Source organism: Dipteris shenzhenensis, chromosome 9 (genome assembly GCF_047967505.1).
Source record: "Dipteris shenzhenensis isolate YYH24624 ecotype China chromosome 9, Dip_SZ_1.0, whole genome shotgun sequence".
Classification (NCBI taxonomy): Eukaryota; Viridiplantae; Streptophyta; class Polypodiopsida; order Gleicheniales; family Dipteridaceae; genus Dipteris; species Dipteris shenzhenensis.
Window position 1 is genome coordinate 50,562,133 of NC_141604.1, and position 19,697 is coordinate 50,581,829.

The 19,697-nt window shown below is 45.6% G+C and overlaps 1 protein-coding gene across 1 annotated transcript; it reads left to right on the plus strand.

Moving 5' to 3' along the window:
- The first annotated feature begins 449 nt into the window (after positions 1 to 449).
- On the plus strand, positions 450 to 3,900 carry LOC147898792 (cytochrome P450 704C1-like). The gene is made up of 6 exons (XM_087378742.1): positions 450 to 1,026; positions 1,442 to 1,657; positions 1,740 to 2,030; positions 2,153 to 2,533; positions 2,657 to 2,857; positions 3,346 to 3,900. Exons 1-6 carry the CDS (start codon positions 700 to 702, stop codon positions 3,544 to 3,546), a joined length of 1,617 nt encoding a protein of 538 aa, XP_087234868.1. The 5' UTR covers positions 450 to 699; the 3' UTR covers positions 3,547 to 3,900.
- The last annotated feature ends 15,797 nt before the right edge of the window (positions 3,901 to 19,697 follow it).

A 19,697-nucleotide genomic window follows, 5' to 3' on the forward strand; every position in this document is an offset into this window, starting at 1 on the left:
AGTGATTGCTCTTGGGTAGGATTGTGGGGCTACCCAAATGATTTTCTTAAAGAGTATTGCCAAGTCTCTATTTCTACGAGGAGGGCAAATTATACAAGTCCATTCAAGGATTTTGGTGAAGTTAGTGGTGAAAATAGGTGGAGAGGAGCAAATGCGTTGTGTTGCACAACAAGCCTGAAATGTTCATGGCCAAAGCTAAGCTTGAGGAGGGGGTTCCCACGAATATATTTTTAAGCTTCGGCCTTTCTTATGCAATGGTTATGAAACTCATGAAACATTGTTATGAACGGGGGTGACCCACGAGGTGGCGGAAAATTCTATGTGTGTGGAGAAAAATCCTATATTGTTTAAGCTGTGTGAGTTATAGGTAACCTCCAAATCCTATGTTTTGTTATGCTGTGTGAGTCAAACTGTGCATAATATAAGTAATCAGAGAGACGACATGGGCTATGGCTTCTTCCAAAGCCCTCCTTCTCCTGCTCTCTGTTCTGCTCTCCATATCTGAGATTACTTCTTAAGGCATTAGTAAGTAATCTGAGAGAAACCCAATTGCTAGATCAGATGACTTGGGCTATGGCTTGTTCCAACACCCCCCCCTCCTCCTCCTCCTCCTCCTCTCTTCTGCCCTCTCTTCTGATCTGAGATTACTTCTTAAGTAATCTGAGAGAAACCCAATTGCTAGATCAGTTGAATTGGGCTATGGCTTCTTCCAACACCCCCCAGCTCCTCCTCCTCCTCTCTTCTGCTCTCCAAATCTCAGCTTACCTCCTTGCCTCCCTCGCCTTCTGCATCGCCCTCCATCGCTGGCGCCATCGCCACCTCGCCCCCGGCCCCCCCTCTTTCCCCCTCCTCGGTGCTGCCCTCTCCCATGCCTTTAACCTCCCCCACTTCCATGATTATATCACCCATTACTGCCTCAAATTCAGAACTTTCCGTGTCGCTTACATTGGCTTCGACTACTACTACACCGCAGATCCTGCTAATGTTGAGCACATGCTCAAAACCCATTTTGACAATTACATCAAGGTGCGCACTTGCAAATCCTTCCTTTCTTTCTTTTCGACGACCATCAGAGGTCGTGAGTAATTCGTGGCTTTTTAGCTTCCAGGTCTGACAAAGAAATTTTTTTAAATTTTAGCTACGGTCCAATCCTCCATGGATTATGCTGCTGATTGACAATCTTGACAAAATGGCTCTCCATTAGCCATGATGTTGATTGACAAAATTCAGCTATCATCTTTGGCAAGCCTGTCAAATGATTGTCAATCAGCCATCCCAGTGATTTGATAATTTCAGATGTTATCCAATCCAACCTGGATTGGATGCTGCTGCTTGGAAATCTTGACAAATGATTATTTAACAGCTATGAAAAAGTAGAGCTGTGACCCTTTATAGTGGATTTGAGCTATGATGCTTGACCACCTTGAAAAATGATCATCAGGGCAGTTTTAGTTACGAGAAGCAGCAAGAATTTCTTGGAGACGGGATTTTTAGCGTGGACGGCGTGCAATGGAAGCAACAGCGGAAGGTAGCCAGCTATGAATTTGCATCGAGAGCTCTTAGAGAGTTGAGCGAATTAGCATTCCGCGAACAGGCCACAAAGCTAGCGAGTCTCCTTGTTTTAGAAGCACGAGCTGGGAAATCTGTCGACATGCAGGTAATAAAACTTCATGAATTCTGACTTCGAAGCAGAGCGGATCTATGGATTTTCTTTACTCAGACACCGCCATTTTTTCTAGGATATGGCTCTGCGGCTGACCTTCGACTCCGTCTGCAAAATTGGTTTTGGGGTGGACATCGGTTCTCTGCGGCAAAGTCCTTCTCCCGCACAAGAGACTTTTGCCAAAGCTTTCGACAATTGCAATTCCATGGTGTTCCATCGCTACATCGACCCACTTTGGAAACTAAAACGCTGGCTGCAGGTTGGGAATGAAGCGATGTTTGCCAAGGACGTAGCCACGCTAGACAGCATTGTAGCAGGCCTCATTGAGCAAAGAAGGCGAGAATTGAGAGAATCGGAGCAAAAAACGGTAGCATCTAATGGCTCTTTACTGGTTGTAGTTTCTCCGTCTGCAAGTGCCAGTTTGGCGTGTTAGTGTCTGTCCAACCTTCTAGTAACGTATCTTCAAGTTCTGTACTGTCTGATTGCCAGGTGAAAGCGGATCTTCTATCTAGATTTCTAGCTCTTAGCACGAGTGACCCCCAAGAATACACAGATCGGAAGATACGGGATATCATCATCAACTTTATGATTGCAGGCCGAGACACCACAGCGATTACCCTTTGCTGGCTTTTGTACTCGCTTTGTGGAAACCATCTCGTTGAAGAGAAGCTGGTTGAAGAGATATACCAGGTAGAGTCCGAAGCTGCCGCTGCGACAGCGTGTAGGGATGATGGCGGAGATGGGGACCTCCCTTCCAACGAAGAAATTCAGCGTTTTGCTAAGCTTTTAACTTACGAGAAGATCAGCAAGATGCATTACTTGCAGGCGTGTTTACAAGAGACGCTGAGGCTCTATCCTGCGGTGCCCAATGTGAGTATTTTACCAAGCAGGAAGCTTGGGAAAGCGAACACTTAATCGATCCTTGCAGAATTGGGGAATCAGAATACTGACAAGGACTTGGGAAACAGTTCTGACTATGTGATTTGGTTGCAGGACTCCAAGACAGCAGTGGCAGCGGACACGTTCCCTGATGGGACGAAGGTGAGGAAGGGTGATTCTATCGTCGTCTCAGCTTACGCAATGGGGCGAATGCCGTGGCTATGGGGAGAAAACGCCTTGGAATTCCATCCCGAACGCTTTATCAACGATGGTGTTTGTCAGCAGGAATCTCCGTTCAAGCTCACGGCTTTTCTGGTAAAGTCGATCCAGCTCAAGCTTGCAGTAAGGATGCGATTGATAAACACTTAAGCTCAACATCTTTCTATTAAAGACCTCATCAGTTTTGCAGTTTCCATAACCTGAGCTCTGAATCATAATTGTAGACATATTGCACCCGAGGATCAGCATCAGAACATCCGTTCTGCTTTTGTGAACCACTGATCACATTACCTTTGTTATATTCTTTGATTATGACATTGAAAGTAGCTTAGTCATTAGATGGATGCTTCATATATCACTCGGGTGTTTATTTCTTGAGAGAAATCATGATGAGCTTTCCGATGGAGTTCCACAGCATAATTCTCTCTGTGATCCCACAAGTAAAACTGAACCCAGTATGCTTTCTGATCTTCATCGTTGATACCACTAAACCTAGATGTTACAACGGCATTATCATTCATCTCACTCATCATATTGTCATCCATGAAAACTTGGGTATAACTAGATTGGTTATGTTTGTGCAGGCTGGGCCGCGAATGTGCTTGGGCAAAGATTTCGCATTTTTGCAAATGAAAGTTACTGCTGCCATTTTGCTGCGATTCTTTAAGTTTCAGTTGGTACCAGGACACCAAGTCCGGTACAGGGTCATGCTCACTCTCCACATGGACAAAAGTGGACTCAAGGTAAGAGTTCTTCCAAGATCTCCAATGCACACTGCAAACTGACGTTTTTTCAATGCGTACCTTGAAGAGGAGGTCTACACGCAGCAACTTCAGGGTTACAAGCTGCAAGGCCAAGAATACATGGTTTGGGAATTCAGGGAGAGTTTGCAACGCCTCTAGCAAGCTCCAAGGATATATTAAGATTGATTATTATGTTGAACTTTAGGTCCACATCATAATGACGATCCTGGTTCATAATCAAAATCCAGGGCATTTCTTTCTTTTGAATTTTCCATCCAGAATGCTCCACAGCACAAACTTGTATTTTTCAGCAGTGTGTCGGGCCACATTCTCTCTGCTAAACAGTAAAAGGAGATAGGTTTGAGAGTCTCGTGTGTAAATGGGCATTCTCTCGCATCTCACCCTAAATACTTTACCTGCTATATACCTGTAGTCTTATCATCCTTGTACAAGCTCATGTTAAGATTTTTTGTGTGAGAGCCAACTGAAAGAGTCACGTTGATAAATCACCCTAAATGGAGCGGGGATGGAAAACCTACAATGTAATCTTCCGGTGGGTAAATCATCTAAAGCATTTCTTTTGTAGTTCTATTTGCACCAGTCCAAGTTTGAGTTCAGCCACATCTACTAAGGGCCTTAGCACATGGATGGGGCTATCATGGGTTTAGGATGGGAATCTTTTTGTCATCATTACTCCCATCCTAGGATGGATTTAGAATGAGAATAGCCACTTTTTCTCCCATCTTAGACCATGGCCTCTACACCCTGGCAGCCAGAATGGGTTCCCTTTTTTTAGGGATTCAAAAACATGGAAGGATGACATGTATCCTTGTCCCCACGTGGTCCCCACCTCCTAAACACATGAAATGATGCCATGTGTCCTCTTCCTCGTAAACCCATCCCTAGTTCTTTTTTTGTTAGTACATGGTGGAATGGGAATAGGATACAAATATGCATGGGACCACCTTGGACCACCTTTTCCCATTCCCATCCTATTTCTTCCCATGTGCTAAGCCCCTAAGTTACTACCATACGGCTTGCTTATTTCGTTTGCAACACGGTTTGTTTAGATTTCAACCTTAGCACATCTGGTTCAATTAGATCTTAGCCTATGGAAATGCTATGAGAAAGTGATAACTATGCCTCTGGTTTTGATCCTACTGGTGTGAAATCGTGGTAATATAAGAAAACAATACAACGTCTGTGCTCAACAGATAATAGGATCTCATATGCAAGAGAGAAAAGCAGATAGTATGAAGAATCAAAAATTTAATTACTGTAAAACTGATACAATAGATGGCGCTGCCTCCCAGCCATGCGCTCCTATGAGAGAAGCTTTGATGGCGTGCTGGAAACAGTAGAGGATGGAGGCTGGATGCTAAGGAATCAGGGTTGCTGTAGCCAGTGATGAAATTGGCTTCACGGGCTTGCTCTTATATAGCCACCAGTCGTAGTCGGTTAGTCTCAATTAGGAGACCGACCCAGTCCGCCCAAACGCCGACTGGAGGTCGGTTCCGAAATAGGTCACCGACCACACAATAGAACCGTGGCGTAGATTAGAGCAACTGACCTATGGTCGCCGTTCGGCCCACATCCATCCGGGATCATCTGGGGCTCCAAACGGGCCCCGCAATCCGAGAGTGGACTGCCCCGAGAAATGCTCCGTCTACCCTCAGTGCGGTCAGTCATGGGATGCCTTCCCGCACTTGCATGTAGTCTAGTTGGTAGTGTGCCAACTCTATCTAAAGCCGTCCAGCCATCAGGCCACACATGGCTCCCATCTAGTGTCCAAACCAGGTACCGGATAACCAAGCTACTCAAATGCCTTCTCCTCATATGAGGGGCTTATAAGTAGAGTTAGCTGGTTCTTGCGTAGTTACACGAGATTGGAGCATTGATATCTAACACCCCCCCTCAATGTCCACCCGCAAGTGAACTTACTTTTTCGGCCCAATGCCAAGTCGATGAAGATACCTCTCCAGCAAGTCTCTTCCAAGAGCCTTCGTGAAGATGTCCGCAGCATTCTCTGTAGTCGGACAGTACACTAAGTCAACCTCTCCATCCATGATGAGCTCGCGTACAAAGTGATATTGAATCTCAATGTGTTTTGTGCGAGCGTGGAACACAGGGTTCTTTGCAATCGCCATGCAACTCTGATTGTCACATGATAACTGCGTAGGCTTGTTCTGCACTGCACCCATGTCCCCTAAAATCCTCCTCAACCACACTGCCTCACAAGAAGCAAAACATGCTGATTTGTACTCAGCCTCGGTAGAAGAAAGAGCAACTGTGGGTTGCTTCTTGCTGACCCATGACATAGCTCCAGATCCAAGTAAGAAACAGTAACCTGCCACTGACCTCCTACTGTCCACGTCTCCTGCCCAATCCGAGTCACAGAATCCGGTCAAGATGTTGCCCTTGGTATAGATGATGCCATAATCAAGCATGCCTTTGATGTATTTTAGCACCCACATCCCTGCCCTCCAATGGTTCTCCCGGGGCTTATTGGAAAACCTGCTTAGTACACTAGTCGCAAAGCTGATGTCCGATCGCGTGTTGCACAAGTAATCTCAACTGCCCACAAGCCTTCTGTACTTCACTTTGTCTACCAGTGGTGATGAATCCTCGTTTGAGAGCTTCACGTCAACCTCCATAGGGGTGCCAACTGTCTTGCACTCAGCCATGCCAAATGCCTTCAGTATCTCTCCAGCATACTTCAGCTGTGAGATGAAGATCTGTTTTGGCTCTTGCCAAACTTCAATCCCCAAACAGAAATGCATCAGCCCGAGGTCTGTCATTTCAAACTCTCTTCCTAGCAAATGCTTTGTCTACAAGATCTTCTCTTCATGGTTCCCTGTTATGACAAGGTCGTCCACATAAAGGACCACGATCATACACCTGCCTCCTTCTCTGAAGATATACAAATTTGCATCAGATGGGCTCCTTCTAAACCCGTTTTTTACAGAAAGTAGGCATCAATCCGCTGGTACCACGCTCATGGGGCCTGTTTCAGCCCGTAAAGTGCCTTCTTTAGTTTACAGACTTTACCTTCTGAACCAAGGATCACAAAACCTGGTGGTTGTTCCACGTATACCTCCTCCTTGAGATCTCCATTCAAAAAGGCGGATTTTACATCCATCTGAAACACGGGCCAACTTCCCTGGGCTGCTAAAGCCAAAACACTGCGAATTGTGGTTAGTCGAGCTGTGGGAGCAAAGGTATCATGATAATCAAAACCATGTACCTGTGCGAATCCTTTTGCCACGAGCCGAGCCTTGTACTTATCCAACGTGCCGTCGGACTTGTACTTGGTCTTGTATGCCCACTTGGTGCCGATTACCTTGCGTTTTGGTGGTCGATCCACAATGTCCCAAGTGTTGTTCTTCATTATGGAGCCATACTCCGACTGCATAGCCTCCGTCCACCTATCATCACCCTGTGCCTCTTCAAGATACTAAGGTTCGTTAGCACGGATCACCTCTGTCATCAAAGCGTAGTTGACCAAGTGTTTGTGCGCCCTTCTTTGCTCCTCTAATCTCTTGGATAGACGGTGTTCAGATTGTTCCTTAATGGCTGGAGGTTCTCTGCCATCCAAAAGTTGCTTTACCCACTTCGGGAATGGCCGTTGCCGTTGTGGTTCTGCAAGCTCTTCTTCCTTTTCTTTATCTTGAATCCTCCCAAGCACCGTTGGGGGAGTTCGGTCTACTGTTGGTGGTTGTACTAGATGGATATCTTGGTCCTGCTTGTCTGGGAAGGAAGCATCCTCCTCCAATTGATACGGCTGTTCTAAGAAGACCACATCGCGACTTACTATTACCTTCTTGGTAACAGGGTTATAGAGACGATAACCCTTCGCCTCTTCATTGTAGCCCAAGAAAATACACTTCCGGCTCTTCGATTCCCATTTGGTCCTGTTAGCATCAAGGACATGCACAAAACAATCATTCAAAAACTCTAAAATGTGCAGCTGAAGGTTTCTTACCAGAAAAGGCCTGCAGTGGAGTCATCCCATTCACAGCCTTCGTGTAGCTAACGATTCAGAATGTAAACTGTCGTGTTACATGCTTCAGCCCAAAAAGTCTTTGGCAAATCTTTCCCTTTCATCATACTCCTACCCATTTCGCAGATGACGCGCATCTTGCGCTCTACTACTCCATTTTAATGTGATGAATGTGGCGGGGGTTTCTGCCTCTTGATCCTGTGACTTTTGCAGTAACTTTCGAACTCACTTGATGTGAACTCACCACCTCTGTCTGATCTCAACTTCTTCACCTTCCTCCCCATTTCTTTCTCGACCATTATGTGCCATTCCTTGAACTTACTAAAAGCCTCGTCTTTAGTCTTCAGGAAGTATATTTATATCCTTCTACTGTAGTCGTCGATCAGCATCATGAAGTAGTAGGAACCACCCAAAGCCCGTCTCCATCTTTCCGCAGAGGTCCGTGTGAACGAGCTCTAGAGGAGCCTTTGCCCTGTTGGCCTCTTTAGGAAAGGGTTGCCGATGTTACTTGCCCATCATGCAAGCTTCACATACATCGGCGGGCAGATCTGTAATTTCTGGTAGGTTTGCAATCATTCCACTTTTATGCATCTCCTTTAAAGAACTAAGGTTTAGATGACCAAACCTCTCATGCCACAGCTTAGTGTTCTTCACATCAGCTCGAGCATTGAAAGTTGAGAGTTCGTAGATGTTGTTGCGTCGTGTACCTTTACCAACGACCTTCCCTTGAAGATCCAAACTCTGTGTGCCATTCTTATCGAATTGAACTTTGAGGTCCCTATCCGTGATCGCAGAAACGGTCAACAAGTTCCTCTTGATATCTGGCACATAAAGAACATCGGACAACTATTTTACAACTCCATCTGACTTGAGAGCAATCATACCTTTTCCTTTTGCTGGACATTTTGCATCATTGCCGACTGCTACCAGGATGTCATTCCGTACTGGCTGTAGAGAGGTATACCAATCCTTTCAACTGGTCATGTGGCGCGATGCACCACTATCAATAATCCAAGATTCATCTGCAGGTCCATGAACTGCCTCCGTGCAAATCTCCTCAATTGCTACGAATAGCTCTACTGGTACTGCCTGCATGCTGTTGCTGGACTCTTTCTTTACTCCGTTCTTCTCATCTGCAATCTTCTTTTGGCACTCATTCTGCTTGTGCCCTGCCTTGTTGCAATAGAAGCACTTGATCTTCTTGTTTCTCTTTTTATCATAAGAAGAAGATGGGTTACCAGAGTCCTTACCCTTATCTTTCTTTGATCCAACATAGAAAGTTGAATCTTCTCCAGTCCTCGTCTTTTGACACGTCTCCTCCTCCAGAAGCATCGCGTTGAAATCCTTAAAGTTGAGGGGTAGATTTATGTTCTGCGTATTCAGCGTCGTAACAAGACCGTCGTACTTTGGTGGGAGAATTCGTATGCATCTTCGTGCTAGATTCTCGCTGGTGATGATGATGCCAATCGCAGTCATCTGATCGCGCAGATTCTTCACCCTGGTGATGAACTTCTCTGCCACTCAGACTCAGAAAATTTCTCGTTCGCGAGTTGAGTCTCCAGTTTCTGAATCCGCGTCTGATTCTGGTCTGGTACTGATTTTTCAAGACCATCCATACCTCCTCTGCTATGGTGACATGTTGAATTAATGCCATGACGGAGTCACTTACACTGCAGACAATAGAACACAATGCATCTGCATTTCTTCTTGTCCACGCGAGAATCTCATCCGCAGTTGGTACTATCTAATGTCCTGCATTGGCTGGATCCGGTCTTGCAACCGGCTTCACGTCCACCCCAGTAGCAGTATCCCAAAGCTCGTATGTGCTTAGGATGGTCTTCATCTTGAACTTTCAAAGTGGATAGTTAGTGCCGTCCAACTTTCCGCTTTCGCCGAACGGTGGGATTCGTAGTCTTGCGGGCTGGGCCATCTCTCACAATCTTCTCGCAAATAGAAACACACTACTAAATCTTCTTGCTAGAGTCCAGGCTCTGATACAATGTAAGAAAACAATACAACGTCTGTGCTCAACAGATAACAAGATCTCATACACAAGAGAGAAAAGCAGATAGTATGGAGAATCAAAAATTTGATTACTGTAAAACTGATACAATAGATGGCGCTGCCTCCCAGCCGTGCGCTCCTGTGAGAGAAGCTTCGATGGCGTGCTGGAAACAATAGAGGACAGAGGCTGGATGCTAAGGAATCAGGGTTGCTATAGCCAGTGATGAAATGGGCTTTACGGGCTTGCTCTTATATAGCCACCAGTCGTAGTCGGTTGGGCTCAATTGGGAGACCGACCCAGTCCGCCCAAATTGGTCGACTGGAGGTCAGTCCCGAAATAGGCCACCGACCACTGATAGAACCGTGGTGCAGATTAGAGCACCTGACCTACGGACACCGTTCAGCCCACAGCCATCCGGGATCATCTGGGGCTCCAAACGGGCCCCGCAACCCGAGAGTGGGCTGCCCTAGGAAATGCTCCTTCTACCCTCAGTGCGGTCAGTCATGGGATGCCTTCCCGCACTTGCATGTAGCCTAGTTGGCGGTGTGCCAACTCTATCTGAAGCCGTCCAGCCATTAGGCCACACATGGCCCCCATTTGGTGTCCAAACCAAGACCTACCAGATAACCAAGCTACTCAAATGCCTTCTCCTCATATGGGAAGCTTACAAGTAGAGTTAGCTGGTTCCCACATAGTTACACGAGGGTGGAGCATTGATATCTAACAGGTAAGCCACAATGAAAAATAGAAACATTCTGAGTCTTTTTGCAGAGCCTTTGAGTCTGCAATGATGACCGTTGGGGCATAGTCTTGTGAGGAATCGTGTCCGAAAGGGTAATCAAACAGGCGAGAGAGAGAGAGAGAGAGAGAGAGAGACGCTTTTGAATTTCAATGCTTTTTTTTTACACCAGTTCAGAGCGTATGATACCTTTGTATGCATACTGAAGGAAAAATTTGCAATGGCCATTGTGGTTGCTTTCAAAAGAGGGCACTTCTCTCTTCCATTGTCATCATTGGTGTTGAGCATGCACTGGTTGTATTCTTGGCACCTCAATGGTCTGCTACCGGCTCATAGTAAGCAATGGTTTGGATATTGAGGCTCTCGTGTTGCACACCATCTGCCTTGTGAGGAGCCCAATCAAGGAACCATGTTTCATTGTCTAACTGTAATTCACACTCCAACAGCCATTCCCATCATCAGAATCCAATCATGTTCCATCATCACACATTGTACGTGGATCCTAGCTTCAAAATCAAAACACAAATCATTCTCTTGCGCAAGTCAAATGCATACAACAGTTGCTCGTGGGGCTTTGATTTTCCCAAGTCATCTGCTAACCAAGATTTGCAAACATTTGGAATGCCTCCAACATTGAGCAAGTCGCATACCCAATAGCACAATGCGTACCATTCCAAATTTCCATTAAAAGGGAGGTGAGCAACATACTTTTATCCATAGTTATCTCCTGGGTCTAGCAGCTAGCAACTCACCTTGTTCAGAGCAGTCAGCTAATTTTGCTTTGAGTCTGTAGAGTAGAGTCTGCTCTATACCCATTTAGACGTCCGTGTTCATGTAGCCTCTTTTTTGCTTTCACAAAAGCTCACACAACCATGACGGTAACGCTGCTCAACAAACTTAGAGTGTTACCTTGTGTCACCTGTGTCACTACTTTGCTGATGGATTGGAAGATAGAGTGGAGAAGGGTCAAGAGGTGAGAGTCCGGATTGGGAGAGGCCATTGTTAGGGAAAGGATCGCGTGTGTGTAAGTGATTGCCATATCCCATCACTATAGCCATGGAGGAAAGACCCACCTCAAATTTGAGAAAGAGTGTTGATGTTTTAAAACGTGTATGTTTTAAGGGATTGAGGTGGATAGAAAGTTTCTTGAAGAGTAGTGTTGCTTGAGGATCCCAATGGAAACTAGTGGAGCATCCATCTTTCACATATTTAGCACCTACAACGTCTCAAGGTGTATTGGATCACATTTGTCATCTAGCAAAAGCATCTCTTTCTATATTGTGCTATTGTGTTGATCGCAACATGTATATTCCTTGTTATTCCATTTCATATCTTAGGCTCCTTTTGAATTTAATTCAAGAACTGTTCCTCTCTCTATAAATTCTGAGATCTCTTCAACAATCTATTGGAATCCTACAAGTTTCTTTGTATTTGGACTGCATCATCTCAAGTTCCCCAACAACTAGACATCGATGACTTTGGATGGTATGTGCATTCTTCTATGCACACAAAGCTTTGAAAATATCATTCTCAAACAAAAGACGTGGTAATAATTTTTCTATCATTATTTTTGTTTGCAAAAGAATCATTTGCATCATTTATTTCATAAAAATACAACCTCTTTGTAATACACTAGGTAATGTTTCAATTCAAGAATACTAAAATGTATAGAAGGGAATCTTGAAAATACCACTAGATGGTTACTAGATTTGAGCGCCAATTTGAAGAACATATAATCATGAAGCATATGGATGGTGCTAGTTAACTAAGCTTGCATTCCTTGGACAAGGGAAAGAAAAAATGTGAACGACCAGAACAACGATGTTATATCTATTGGTTCGGGAGACAAGGTTATTTGAAAATGTCCAAAGAGAAGATGGATTTAGAATTTATTCAAGGTTGCCCTCACAGATTGAGGAAAAGAAACATTGACATACACAAAACTTTGAGGGGCAACGGCGACACCTAGAAAGCTGACTCAAGATGTCTCTTCCAAGAAGGATGGGAGAAAAGAAAAGGAGGAACACAAAATATGATAAAGGGAAGGAAAAAGTTTTTGAAGTCTAGGGTACTGATATGGTGGGAAATTGGAAACATGGGAAAAAGTAAATTTTCCCACCATTTCTAGACTTTCCTATGATGTGGACATCTTTGCATGTCATAAGGACAAGGCTCTCACTCTTTTCCTACAAATATGCCAAGGTCAAATGCTTGGGGGAAACATGGGAAATTACAACCTGCCACATAGGTTGAATTCCCCACCAAATTCCCAAAAAAAACCCTTTCAGCATATGAGAAATACAATTTCCCATAAAACCCCTCCCATGTCATAAGGCCTTAAGTAGAAAGAAAGATCTTCAAAAGTGACTCATGAATCCTTTATAGGGGATAAATATGAGGTTGTGGAACCATACCGTAACTCGACTTTTGTCTGTGTTTAGTTGCTCTATTTGATTTGTTTGTGTTTGTCGTGTTGCATTTGCATGTGAAGTTGTGTATGCCTACAATATTTTCTTAGTACATTGCATTGTGGTCAAAAGTGTATGTTTGTGGTTGTTTATTGTTTATGTGATTGCATGGCTTTTCTTGTGGGTTGAACTCCAATACGCTACTTTGTGCTGAGGTTTGCATGAGAGTAAAGTACTAATTCTTGGTTGTGGGTACATTTTGTGTGTTCTCTGTTTCGGTTGTGTATGCATGGGTTCTTGTGTGTTGCACACATGACTATGTGGAGCATTGCCGTGTGTTGTGTAGCGCTTCTTTGCTTTAATGTTGTGTGCTTGATTGATTGTGGATTTGCAGTGTAACCAATTGAGTTGTTTTCTTGCAGTTGCTTGCTTGACCTTGGATGTCTTATTGTTGCCAACCTCTTGTATGTGGGTTGTGTGTGGTTATAGATAGAAGCAAAGATGTAAGCTTTGTTGCTTGAAGAAATGCCTGGGTTTGTGCCTATATAAGGCTTTATGCCTATGGAAGGCTTTGGGAAGACGCTTCTACATAAATGAGTTGCAAGGTTGTGCACACTCATTAAGAATCACCCTATGGCTATATTGTGGAAGTCATGACTCTCATCAATGCCTTATGAGGCTTTTGAAAATAGATACAAGCACCAATGGAGATGAAAGATTGCACTACATGTATAGGGAGTCAAAAGTAGGCATTTTGAAGCCAAAGTGCAGCTTGTATACAACCTAAAGCCACCAGCAAGGACAGGTGCAGAATGATGCAATGTCAACCAGGAGAGCTTAGGCAAGCCCGAGGAGTTTTTTGTTGATTTCTCCTCATCTGCCAGAGCATTGGTGCTCAAAATTCATCAGCATCCTCCTCAAAGGGTTTCCTAACAAAAAAATTTGTCTCCAACAGGGAGAATTTAACGTGAGGTCGTTGGGCAGAGAAAGTGTTAGCACGTGCAGCAAAGAGGATATTTCTCTAATTCCTTTGAGCCAAATGTGCACCCTATCAATGGGAAACTTTACCTGAAAGGGCTTAAGAAATGGTGCAGAAATGAGGGAGAACAAGCTTAAGCAAAAATCGGGGCAGAAGAGGGAAGAAAAGATGGAGAGAGATGGGAAGAAGATGATGATGTGGCAACTAGGGGGCTAAAGGGTTTTCTAGAACTTAGAGATCCGATACCACATGTTGGGAAGTGGTGGGAGAGAAGAGATGCATCGTGAAAAGAGTTGAGAACACAACAATAATCCAAAAGTGTTACAAGGTGCAACTTTACGGTTACATGGTGCAAGGCCAAGAATATATGGTTTGGGAATGTCGATTTGAAACCGGTTCCAGTACTTCTTGAATTCAGGGAGAGTTTGCACCGCCTCTAGCAAGCTCCAAGGATATATTAAGATTGATTACTATGTTGAACTTTGGGTCCATATCATGATGATGATCCTCGTTCATAATCAAAATCCACGGCATTTCTTTCTTCTCCATCCAGAATGCTCCACAATACAAACTTGTATTTTTCTAAAGAGTAAAAGGAGATAGGTTTGAGAGTCTTGTGTGTAAATGGGCAAAAATACGACTCCCTTCCCTCCTCTCTTCCTCATCCCTCCCCATCCCCCATCCCCCCTCTCTCCCATCCCCCCTCCCTCCCTTCCATCCTCCCTTCTCACCCCCTCCCTCTCCCTCATCCCCCTCTTTCCCTGGGGATGGGCAAGAAGCGAGTTTTTTGAGCGAGTTTTTTGGCAACCACCACATTTTGTTTCACCTATTCCGCTTGTGACACCTCTGCGTGTGTGTGTGTGCATAACCCCTCTCACAAATCACATTTTTTACTGTCATACACAACCGCTAAAAAACACACTCTGGGTGTGTTATTCAAATGTGTGCACACCTGATGGGCATAGTGGCAGAGGAGATGATCTAGAGCCTTGGCGAGCCTAATTAGTAGGGGGGCCCTATGGTCCTTGTCCCTCCTCCTCCCCCTCCCCCTTCGATCCTTCCCCGTCTTCCTCCTCACTTCCCCCTCCCCCTCTAGGGTTCCCCCCTCCCCCTTCCCCCCCTCAGCCCCCCCTCCTATAGTCGCCCTCACCATGCCTCCCTCCTATCCCCCACGCCCCTACCACTCCCTCTTCTGCTACCCCCCTCTCCACTTCAGCAGTAGGTTCTTCCACTTCGACACCCCTACCAGTTGGCAGGGGAATGATGACGTCCCCTTCTGCTTAAGTCCATTCAGGGAGGGATCCTAAGGGATGAGACTCATCTTCCCAGTCAGCGGCTCCCAACCTCCAACCTAGGCATCCCTTACTGTGGGACTTTTGGAGGTTAGGACCCTGGAACTATCTGGAGATTCTGGAAGCTTATCCTCTACCATTAGAGGTAACACTCATGGTCCTTCAGCCCCAAAAGGGGGGTTTGATCAATGCAGTGTGATCTTCGACACCTCCTACAGGACGAGGAGATACAGCAGGTCATGGCAAGGATTTGGGAGCAAGCTCATGCCCTTGGATTTGTTTGATCTCGAAAGGGGGAGATAGGTCAGACATCCGACAGTGGAGGCTAATCACTCTGCTTGATACTGCATACAAGATCCTCACCAAGGTCTTGAGTTTGCAGTTATGGCCCCATCTTACTGACATCATCCATGACACACAGACTGGGTTTGTCCAAGAGCATGTCCAAGAGCATAGCATCTTTACATTCTGGGAGGTAGTGGATTGGTCCAAGGAGGAGTCACAGCCGTTGGCCATCCTTCTCTCGGATTTTGAGAAGGCCTACGACAAGGTCGAGTGGTCTTTCTTGGAGGGCACTATGAGGAGATTGGGTTTCTCAGATAGATGGGTCAAAGGAGTTTTAGTGCTATATGCAGGGAGCTCTAGCCAGATGTTTATCGAGGGACACACAGGTGAGGCCCTTCCTCTCTCTCGCTTAGTCCACCAAGGTTGCCCACTCACTCCCTTCCTCTTCTTGTTTGTGGTAGAGGCTTTGGGCTACTATTTGAGATCACAGGTGTAAGTATATCTTTCTATGTCAATTGTGTTTATGTCTTTGTAGCATTCACTTTTTCATAAGCTAAGTGAAGTTGTTTTTTGTAGTTTTTTGAAGAGTCAGATCCACTGGAGCCTTCAACACTCTATGTATATAATTGATCTAGCTATATCTTTCAAGCTAAAAGATAATAAGACATCAACCAAAAGCATTTCCAAGTGGTTTCATTTTTGTAATTTAGATGTGGTTGATATGATTCTCCTCCCATATTGCTCAGAGTATGTTCCTTGATCTTTTCCACTACTACCACACAGTATTGAAAGCCTTAAAACATGAAGTTTTCATAGAGACTGAAAACTCTAGAGTGATGGGGGAAAGTTATAATGTCGACGTTGCCAAGAACCCAACATGCAATTGTCAGGATTTCATGGATCGAGTGACGGAGGGGAAGGCATTCCTTGCATGCAAGCATTTGTATTTTGTGTACCTCCACGTGTTTGGGATGGATGCCAATGCAATCATGTTCATACACCAACCCATGCTTTCAGATGACAATTTGCAAGTCATTTCGGCAACATGAGAACATTTTCTAGAACCCCAAATATGTAGCAGAACTATTTATTTGCTTTTTTCCTTGGAACATAATTCCAGGCATAATTATGTATCATACACCAATATCATGGAGAAATCTGGAGTATTGTGTCCTTTGTAATGTTGGGTTCGATTCACCAAAAAAATGTGTGATTAGCATGGACTTGAATGCCTTGCTTGTTCTTCTTTCGTAGAAGTATTGTTGTTCTTAATGGTTTCTTCTTCTTACACAAAACTAGAGCACAAACCCTAAGCCATCATTGTTAATTTGCCAACGATTGCAAAACCCATCATGCAAAAATACAATGCAAGGCTTCTGAGTTTACAAAGCACATGCCGTGTATAATTGCTAAAGACCAGAGAGAGAGAGAGAGAGAGAGAGAGAGAGAGAGAGAGAGAGAGAGAGAGAGAGAGAGAGAGAGAGAGAGAGGGAGGGGGGGAGTTATATGCACTTGCACAAAGAGAGAGAGAGAGAGAGAGAGAGAGAGAGAGAGAGAGAGAGGACTAACTGGAATAGGTGGAATAAGAAATAGTGGGTTGCCAAAAAAAACTCGCTTGAAAAACTTGCTCCTCGTACACACTCTCTTTCCCTCCCTTACCCCCTCATCCCCCCCTCCCTCATCCCCCCACCTCTCCTCCCCCCACAACTCCCACCCTCCCTTACCCCCACTCCCCCCCTTCACCAGCAATAACAATTTAAGTAGGACGTGGCTAGCAATACTTAGTTAATAACTACCACTTTGGATGCAAGACCAAGTCTATCTAAACTATAAAAAGGAGTTTTCTCCTAGTAGTCTCCAATGAAGGAGCATACGACTCTCTTCCCTCGTCTCTTCCTCATCCATCCCCATCCCCCCTCTCTCCCATCCCCCCTCCCTCCCTTCCATCCTCCCTTCGCACCCCTTCCCTCTCCCTCATCCCCCTCCTTCCCTCCCTTACCCCCTCATCCCCCCCCCCTCCCTCACCCCCTCATCCCCCCCTCTCTCCCTCCCTCATCCCCCTGCTATCCATCCCTTACCCCCTCATCCCCCCCTCTCTCCCTCCCTCATCCCCCCTCTATCCCTCCCTTACCCCCTCATCCCCCCCCTCTCTCCCTCCCTCATCCCCCCTCTATCCCTCCCTTACCCCCTCATCCCCCCCTCTCTCCCTCCCTCATCCCCCCACCTCTCCTCCCCCCCTCCCTTTCCCCCACTCCCCCTCCCTCACCCCCCTTATCCCCAACTGGACTCATCCCCCCCTCTCTCATCCCCCCTCTCTCCCTCACCCCCCCCTCTCCTTCTCGACCCATACCCCCCTCTCTCCCTCCCTCTCCCTCCCTAACCTCCCTTATCATCCTCTCTCTCTCCTCCCACCTCTCACTTATGCATTTCTCCCCTACCACTTCCCACCTTATCCTTCCTCGCTCACCCACCCCCGACCCCCCCTTATCCCCTTCTCTCTTCTCCCACCTTAGCCCCCTCTCCCCCCTTCCACCCTCATCCCTACCTTATCCTTTTCCCCACCCCCTCCCACACCCGTTATCCCCCTCCTCCCCTCCCACCTCTTGTGGCCACACTCGTGCCCCACCACCACCCCTAATCTCATCCCGCCCTCCCACCTCCCATGGCTGTAGCCATGCCCTCCCCCTCATCCCCTCATCTCCCCCCCAAATCTTCTCTCCCTCCCAACTACCTCCTCACCCCCCTTATTCCCCTCTCTCCCCCTGGCAACAACCCCACGCCCGATAGCCAACCTTTGGTATTCCACACAGCAAGTTTTAAAGTTTGCTATTTTTTGAAAATTTTCCTAAAGTAAGTATTTTTTTTTTTTTGGAGAGTACACAAGTCCAAAATTAGGTGCAACCCCACACACTATGAAAAGATAGGGGTACACAAATTGGCCCCTTTACCCTATGTATGAAGTTGACTTCTTGCTAACATTGTGGCTGCACCATTTGACTCAACACACAGCTTCCTCCACTTTGTCTCCTTACTTTAGTTTTGTCCCGATAACACATACATTGACAAATGAGTCACCTCATCCCACATTTTGCTTTGGTCTCAGACCTCCAGTTCATTGAATCCCTTTGTTTGTTCATTCAAGGGGTTTAACCTTACCTCCAACTATTGTTCCAATTGTGTCCTCAGAGCTTGATTATCTAATGATTCCCATGCTCTTGGATCCACAGCTATGGAAGTAATATATGATAACATTTCTTGGAAAAAAAGATATGCAAACAAGAAAGGAGAATAGCCCCAAAGTCCGTGATCAAGCTTCCAATCCACCAAAGGAAGAGTAGTAAAGAGGCAAGGGACAAGTTGACAAGGTTGCAACATGGTAGTGAGAATGCACCAAATAGACCTATGATACAAACCCAAACAAAACTATCACTTGGCATGAGGAAAAGAGAGCGTGGAACCCCAATAATCTGCCACATCGTCCACTATAAAATACCCAAAAGAATGCAAGAAATATGCCTTTCTAGTAGTTGAATATGGGCCAAAGGGGAAGCCTACACACGGCTCCAATGAATGCTCTGCAATCAAAGCACGTTCCCATCTCTCTCTCTCTCTCTCTCTCTCTCTCTCTCTCTCTCTCTCTCTCTCTCTCTCTCTCTCTCATCTAGTGGGCTCACTTGGTTCCCACATGCTGAGGGGACAAGTACAATGGAGTGCCTGATGGATCCCTTAGCGTTTGCCTCACCGACACACTCTTAGTTGTGCCTTCTCTCGCACTTGGTGTTAATCACTCATACCTGCACAGTGCACTCTTATGGTTTACCACACTTTGGCCAATATTTTTGGATCAATACTAGAGAGGCAGATTAGTGGCTACACAAAGGGTCATGGGCAACAGGCTCTAGGGTAGGCAGGATTTTAAAGATAGCACTCCATACTAGACCACATCTTCACCATAAGGGCTATCATCGAGGAGGCGAGGTCAAGACGTCAAAAAGTTTACAATTTTTTGTAGAATTTTGGAAGGCCTCCCATGATCTCGCCTGATTAGAAGGCTACATGAGATGCAAATTCTAGAGAGTATAATTTGGGTGGTGACATCACAGAATGGGGGGGGCAGGAGTTCCCCACCAAGATCCCATTCTATCACGACAATTTCTTGAGAGTATTGGAGGATGGACTCCTCATCAGACCCCAGTACTTCGAGGATAGAGTAGTCTCACATGCACTGTGGATTGCCATTGGACAGATACGGGTCTCGCATCCATTAGTTGAAGATTGAGGTAGTGAGAGCTGGAGGTATACCTAGAGAGCAGTAGATTTTTGCAATTTGGGGGAGGTCAAGACAAAGGAGCATTTTCTATGTAACTGTCGGGCCTATTGTGAGATGCGGGGACAATATTACTGCCTCTTTCAGGAGTAGCATAGATTTGTTCCACTCTCATGATTGATTTACTTCCATGACCAAGTCTGGGCTCCATATAATTG

What these genes read in the sequence shown, in the direction of transcription:
- LOC147898792 (XM_087378742.1), top strand. Translation starts at nt 700, where the DNA reads ATGGCTTCTTCCAACACCCCCCAGCTCCTCCTCCTCCTCTCTTCTGCT. An exon ending in TCTATCCTGCGGTGCCCAAT is followed by an intron (nt 2,534 to 2,656) that starts GTGAGTATTTTA and finishes ATTTGGTTGCAG; the next exon opens with GACTCCAAGACAGCAGTGGC. An exon ending in TCAAGCTCACGGCTTTTCTG is followed by an intron (nt 2,858 to 3,345) that starts GTAAAGTCGATC and finishes ATGTTTGTGCAG; the next exon opens with GCTGGGCCGCGAATGTGCTT.